Genomic DNA, 7643 nt, shown 5'->3' on the forward strand with positions numbered 1-7643 from the left:
AGATCCGGATATTGCAAAGTAGAAGAATATTTTCTAGACTAAAATAATTTCTGATGCTGTTATAAAATAATTATAATATCGTTTTTATACTGAACAGAGGATATTAAAAAGAGTCGGAATACTCAATTGTAATAACTATAATTAAATAAATTGCAAATTTATTGATGATGTAGCAACTGTATCATCTCAAACTTCTTTTAGTTTTAGTACCATTTTATTAATTCACGTTATACGAAACTATATGGAAAATATAGTTAATGTTTGGGATTAAGAAAATAGAAGTGGATTTTTTTTTTCAAACTAATATCAACCAAAGTTGGGCAAGAAGTATTCGATTGACAAGAGACGGATAAATTTTTATTCGAATAAAAATAGAACTAAACAATCCAAACACTTTTTTATTCGAATACTTTTATATTCGAATATTTGAAATATTATTTCAATCAAATAAAAAATTATTCGAATGAAAAATTAATCGAATACAATATTATTCGAATAAGAATTAGATTTCTTTTTAATTTCGCTTATTTTTTACCATTTTTGATTTCTAATGAAAGAGAGTCCCATTACACATTTTCAGGCGAGTAGGAAACAACAATTCTTCATTCAAAATTCAATTTTAAGATCGCGCGTATTGATTTATTTTAACTTTTCTGATTTCTTGTATATGAAGGTCCTCTTTTATTTTTCTTGAGACGCAGAATACGAAAATACTATCCATTTTAAGATCGCGTATTGATTTATTTTAACTTTTTTGATTTTTAATATATTAGTGCCTTTTTCTATGTTTCTTAATGCGCAGAAAACGAAAATGGTATCGATTTTAAGATCGCGCATCGATTTATTTTAATTATACTAATTTCTAATGTCCTCCTAGTGTCCTTTTGAATTTTTTAAGATGTAGAAACATACAAAAGGCTCAATATATATATAAAGGGACCCTAATATAAGAAGGAACCCAAAGAAAAGTTAAAATGAATCGACACCCGATTTTAAAATTAATAGCATTACCATTTTCTGCTTCTCCTAAAACATAAAAAGGAACCTTAGTATGTTGCAATCTGAAAAGGTAAAATAAAACGATACACGATCTTAAAATCGATAGCATTTTTATATATTGCATATGCCAAAACATAAAAATGGACCCTTATATAAAAGAAATGAGAAAAGTTAAAATAAAATGATATAATATTCTTTTCTCGATAGCATATCCGTTTTCCGCATCTTAAGAAATATATAAGAGGACCCTAATATATCACAAATCAGAAAAGTTAAAATTGATGTATACGCGATCATAAGATATGTGTGTGTTTTTTTACGAGGGTCGGTGGAGATCTTCAAAAGACACGGATAGGCCCGTACCTATCCGTGTGTGAGATTTTTACCCACTAAAACCACCGCCCTACACCTTTTCATTCCTCTCCACGGGGCCGCCGCTAGCAATTAATTCATGGAGGGAAGTGATTGAGTGCCACCTCGCTATCTTCACATGGTTTTCACGTTTCCATGTCCTGTCTTCTAGCCCTCTCTTCCTCTCTCAACCTCTTGAAAACAACTGTGGTGAATCTCTTTACTGCGTTCCAGTACTGGACTGAGAGTAGCATAGAGCTCACCACGTTTTCTGGTGTGATGATTTCTCCACACACTCTCTCCAATTCACTCCTTTCTGCCGCAAAGCGAATACAAGTGATAAACACGTGCACCGTGGTTTCCTCGACAGTCTGACATCCAGGGCATTCTGCGGTGTTATCCAGTTTGAAGCGGTACTGGTAGGCTCTAAAGGCTCCATGTCCGGTCAACAATTGGGTTACATAAAAATCCACCTCACCATGCTGGCGGCCACCATCACTATACCACGTGCCCACATAACTACCTGCTACCGTAACCGCTAACCTGCGAGTCCACCTTCCGGAATCTGCAGCCTCCCAACGTTGCTGCCACTTCTCGATGGTTATTTTTCGTTCCAAATCGGAGCTGTATATAACATAATGGAGAGAACAACAGTAGCAAGGAGCCTTCGGCTACTTTCTCTAGGACCTCCCACGTTTGGCATAAGGCGTGACAAAAAGGATGCTACTTTAGCATATTTGGCGCCGATATACTCCATGTGAACATTAAAGCGGTGACGTGCATCAATCGTGACTTTAGGTATTTTAAGCAAGACTGGAAACGAATTTCGTGCCTACCAACCGTGACAGGGATGAACTTAGTCTGCTTCCTGCTAGTTACTAGGAGAACCTCGGTCTTGTGATCTGCAAGTTGTAGGCCTACCGAAGACAGCCAACCTCGGACCTTAGCAACAGCCTGGTTTGCAATGAGGGCAACTTCATCCAAGTGCTTCGCCGCCACTACAACTGCAACGTCATCTGCGAATCCCACAACTGTGGCTCCCACCGGCACTGTCAATTTGAAGATTGCGTCGTACATGACGTTCCACAGAAGAGGCACTATTACCGAGCCCTGTGGGACATAAAACAGAACTCCATCTTTGAAGTAGTCTGTGAGAACTCTCATAAGATAGAGTGGAACCGCCATAGTCCGTAGGGCATTTATTATACAGGTCCATCTTGCAGTGTTAAAAGCATTCGTAACGCCTAGTGTGATGATTGCTGCATAACACTTAGGACCTCTTCTCCACCTTGCTCCTCCAATTGCTGTGCGGGCCATGTCGACTACCAATCCAACAGCATCTATCGTGGATCGCTCTTTACGAAATCCGTATTGAGTACGCGAGAGGCCTTAACATTCCTCCGTGAACTCTTGTAGCTTGAGGGAAAGGATTTTCTCAAATGCCTTACCCATAGTATCCAATAAGCAAATTGGACGATAGGTCTTTCAGTCTTCCCTCATTATAAAGAGAGTACGAGGCGCTGTCTCTTCTAAGGTTTCGGAATTGAGCCTTCACGACTGCATGAATTGAAGAGATCGATGAAAATATCCGAAAAACTGAAAAGCCCTACAAGTTTCGGCCATTTTAACACACTATTCAATATATTTAAAGCAATTTACCACATGTTAAAAATTAATGAAGTAGTTAATTAACATAATACAATAAATCTGCTAAAATTTGAGCCCAAATAGAAGCCTTATTGAATAGTTCCTAAGATACAGTTTTTACAAAAACTACAATTTTTTTCTCCAAATGATGAGATATCAACATTTTGAGAATTAATTTTTGATAGGAAACTACTATTCCTGTGAAGGTACTTATTATAAATTACTATATTGTGTGTTTAACTGGTTTCAATATGGGTGCTAATAGACATCAGTCCATCTAATAGTTCTTGAGATACAATTTTTCGAACACCTAATTATTTGTTCTAAATAATAGAAAATTGACATTTTGTGAATCTATTTTGCCAAATAGCTCAAAGACTGTCAGATACAGATTAAAGAGGTGTCTGATGCTGTTTCATAAGTCATCTTCAATTCAAGCTCCCGGCAACGTTGAACGACAATTCTTTCGATTGCTGACGATTAGTAGCAATGATTCCTAGTTTCTGGTAAAACGAAATTTTCCATGATGAAAATACCATATATGATTACAAGTATCTTGGTTATTATTAATTCATATATATATATGGTAGGATATTTTGGACTCAAATTAAAGGTAGAACAAATCTAATATAAATTTTGTTTGTAGTTTTTGAATTTGAGCAAGTTGACAATTGACGAAATTTCCGTACTTTGCGGTTTTTTTTTTTGGTTTTTTTTTTCAATTAACACATATTCTACGCATTTCTCGAAGAAATGTGGTATGTACTTATTGAAAGAAGATTAAATTTTTATGAAGCAGAGCACTCGAATCTAGAGGTGTATTTCGGTTGAAGTTCCCTTGCTTAAATAAAACCCTGTTTATCTTTTCCATAGGTTTATGACAACATTAGAACGTATAAACAAAGTCTCTTAGGTATAAGGGACATGAAAATTATTCTTCTGTATATTAGAACATTAGTTGGAATGATAAAATTCTAAATTATTTATTCTAATTGTTGCGGCCAACATATGGTCCACAAATCGATTACATGAACATATGATTTTTATTACGTCAAAAATCAAAACAACTACTCTCTGTTGTTTTTTATACTGCAAATTAATAGATGACTTCATACCGTCTCAGTGTGCACACATATCTTCTCCATCGTCCCCTCACTGGTATTATATTGAACTTCAACGTAGTTGCCAGCATCCTACCCATGTCCGTCATCTATATTATTTTAGCCAAGGCCGACGGACTACTTCGGCTCATCCTCCAAGAGGACAAGGCGGGCGGACGTTCGTCCTTTTGTCGATCTACCTCCACGAGAACATCCACTCAGGACAACCACAACCGGGGCCCCATCAATCACCGGTGATATAAAACTTTTTTTTCTTTTCTCTTTTGTTCAATTCATTTAATTTTTGTAATAATTTTAAGTTTGCTTCCTTCTTTTTTTTTTTCTAGTTTGTATATTTTTATATATTTTGTGTTCCTTTTATTATGTTCACTTATTTAAATATACAAAAATAAAAAATTCGACTATTTATTTTTTTTCTTTTAACTACTTTTCATGGTTGGGCTAGTAAAGGTTCCTTTTGAACCCCTACCCGCCCTAACACCAATAAAAACCTATAATAATTAACCTATCATATAATAAATAATTAATCATCGTTTGGTGAGAGATTGGTCTAGATCCTTGCTGTAATCATGAAACCCTCTTCCACGTTGTTTCGTGGAAGTCCTACTTGAAGAACTGTGGCTGCAAAAAAGCCGACCCATTTTGCAGCAAAATTTGTTCAAACTGTGAAGGGATCGTAGTGCAATGCGTGCCAAATTTATTACGTTAATTGGTAACTTTAGTCATAGTATGGTACTGTGCGTAGATTTACCATAGTACCATAATAATTGTACCAACATCTGTATTTGTGAAAGGCAAGGCAGGAAGGAAATAAATTGATAAAAAAATCACTTAATAGTTTTACCAATATCAACTCTTAAAGTTTACTAAAATAAAACTTCCGTATGGTTATACACGAATCTACTCACAGGTTGGGTTCCTTGCTTGAGGTAATGTTCGTGTATTTCTCTTTCAGACAAACATTGTGAAAAGGTGAAGGTTCTTTGACTCTGGAGAACCTCCATTTGTCCCATTTGAACCACCATCGCTGGAACTGCAACCTTCCGAATATCAATTCCTCGCCAAATGACGATGTAGCAACGATTAATAATATTAGTTATTTATTGAAAAAGAGTTTAATCATTGTAAGTTGTTCACTAGAATTATTGAAGGGCGATAATTTAGAATTGTTTAATTAAAATCAAAACAACTAAATTGCCAATATGTCAATATGAAAAATCAATTTTATTGTTGACCATACCCGAAAGAAACCTTAGATTTGTTTTTACGTCATGGTACTGAAAAAATATAGGTGATTTAGAAATTAAACGAGTAGAAAGAATGAATAATGTGTAACTTAAGCGTGGAAGCTTTGTGCCATAGAAATTTAGTCCTCCAGAAATGCAGAGATTATTGCATGCAATATGCAGGAAGGTCTACAAAGAATGATATGTTTTATGTTTGTTGTTTTTTTTATGTGGAAATTTCTTTAACCATTATGTTTGTCTGACTCCTCACCTGTTGGTCGTACATTTAAAAACTACAGATGAAATTTGTAGATTATTTGGTTTGTTTTAATTTAGTATAGCCTGGTCTTGTCGATAATATGCATAGTCTCGAGATTCGATGCATAAAACTGTGAAAATGTCCTGTTTTTTGTTGATTTGCTGGAAAGGTTATCAGAAAACTTCAAATTAGTGTTCAGTATGTCAGATGTTGAATTGCATAGATATCCATTACTCCTATGTGTAACTACCATTTCCCTGGACTACTTTGGGTGAGTCATAATGTAACAACGTGAAGCATGCAAGAGGAAATCCCAAATATTTTTATTTTGTTCCAAATACTGGACATTTAAAGTAACTAAGCCAACGTCTCTAGTTTAGTTTATTGCTGCAAGAAATATTATCTAATTCAAGCTCGTTTGAGCTGAAACAGACTCTACCACTTAACACTTATTATAGCTATTGAGTTCATCAATTTACAGCACCGGCACTCACACTCAACTGAAACACTTCTTACTCTATAAACTATCCAGTTTCTGGGTCAAAACTACCTTTTTTTTTCTTTTCAGTCTGCACCTGAACAATTTATTTTTCCCTGAGAACTCTTGATGATAAAATATATCGTAAAAATTAAGAGAGCATCAAACTTTTAATTAAAAAATCTGTAATAATTAAATGTGCTTTTAATTCACTAAGGAAAATTCTAAGTTACATTATTCATTTATTAAGAATTGTGTCATTTATTTGGATATTTTAGCTACATGCAACCACATGCTTCTACTATTAAGTCTGGAATGGTCTTCTGAATAAACGTCCCATTCGGATCCATATAAATCAATTGCACAGAAGATAGTTTTGTTGGTGTGCAACATGGAGTGATTTCCATTGCAGGTCCTTTCGTTAGGAGTAGTTTCTGAAAAAAAAATAAACCAAAAAAATTAGGGGTATACTAAAAAATTACGAATGATAAGTACACTTAATTTTGTTTTTCATCGAAATAAATTAAATCAGAAGTATCTTTAAACAGTTCCAACTCTATTGAAATTCACTTCGATCGCCGCCTTACCTGGAATCAGCATATCAACATTGAATTAACCAAAACCTACACACAGTTAGCAATATCCTATCATAAATTAAATCAAAACCAAATAAAACTATTCTTATTTATAAAATAATGCTCAGGCCACTACTGATGCATGGCTATGAAGTCTAGGGAGTGGCGTCCCTTAGGAAAAGGAAAATATTACAATCATTCCAAAATATGGTCCTAAAAATCGTATTGGCGGTCCCTAGTTTGTGAGAAACAGCCAATTGCATCGCGAACTACAAATGGAATCAATAGAAGACGAATTCACTCCAAGTTACTGGCAGTCAAAGGAGCAGTAACTTGCGACATGGGAAATCTAGCCTCATCCCGAAGATTGAAGCCCAGACTAAAACAGCTACAGAACATCCTGTTATAAATTCCATATTTATCCATTTCTATTATTACCATTGCTACTATTTTATTTATTTTTCCTCTTCGTCTTTTTCTCAAATTATCTCCCCCCCCCCCAATTATAAGTCAATTATTTATTTTATTAAATCTATGAATGTTATTGTTTTTGTTACTAACATTTCTTTTTCTTATTTTTTCTCTTTTCTTATTATATATAAGAAATATATATGTATGTTACAGTCAGCTGGTACTTCGATGTCAGCTGACTGAGCAGATCAGTTTTTTGTAAATAATGGCTGCTAATGGCAACGGGATCGTTAGACAAGTGGTTTTTAACCTGGAAGCTTTGAATCAAAATAGGATCCAGAACTTTCCTCCCATGGAGGTGACTCCTCCACCCACGGAGCTTGCCCCACGACCAGAAGAGTCTCTAGCGTGAGCCCACGCTACAACACTTGAGTGGGTAAAAGTACGCACAGCAACCGCCCAGGACTTGAGGAAGGCCGTTTCAGACCTTGAACGGTTTACCGGAGAAATGAGCCACTTCATTAAAGGGGATGACCGACTAATAAGCCGAATTGAAGCGAAGTCTATCGAAAATTT

The 7643-nt window shown here is 35.2% G+C and overlaps 1 protein-coding gene across 1 annotated transcript in view; it reads right to left on the reverse strand.

Annotated features, from left to right (window-relative positions):
* Positions 1 to 6267: 6267 nt before the first annotated feature.
* Positions 6268 to 7643, reverse strand: part of daw (dawdle) — a 44926-nt gene continuing 43550 nt past the window's right edge. Inside the window, exon 5 of the mRNA XM_067050508.1 lies at positions 6268 to 6515. Coding sequence (XP_066906609.1) covers positions 6360 to 6515 — 156 coding nt within the window. The 3' untranslated portion in view covers positions 6268 to 6359. The remainder of the gene's footprint in view (positions 6516 to 7643) is intronic.

Source organism: Halyomorpha halys, unplaced genomic scaffold (assembly GCF_000696795.3).
Source record: "Halyomorpha halys isolate HHAL.00 unplaced genomic scaffold, Hhal_1.1 Scaffold301.1, whole genome shotgun sequence".
Classification (NCBI taxonomy): domain Eukaryota; kingdom Metazoa; phylum Arthropoda; class Insecta; order Hemiptera; family Pentatomidae; genus Halyomorpha; species Halyomorpha halys.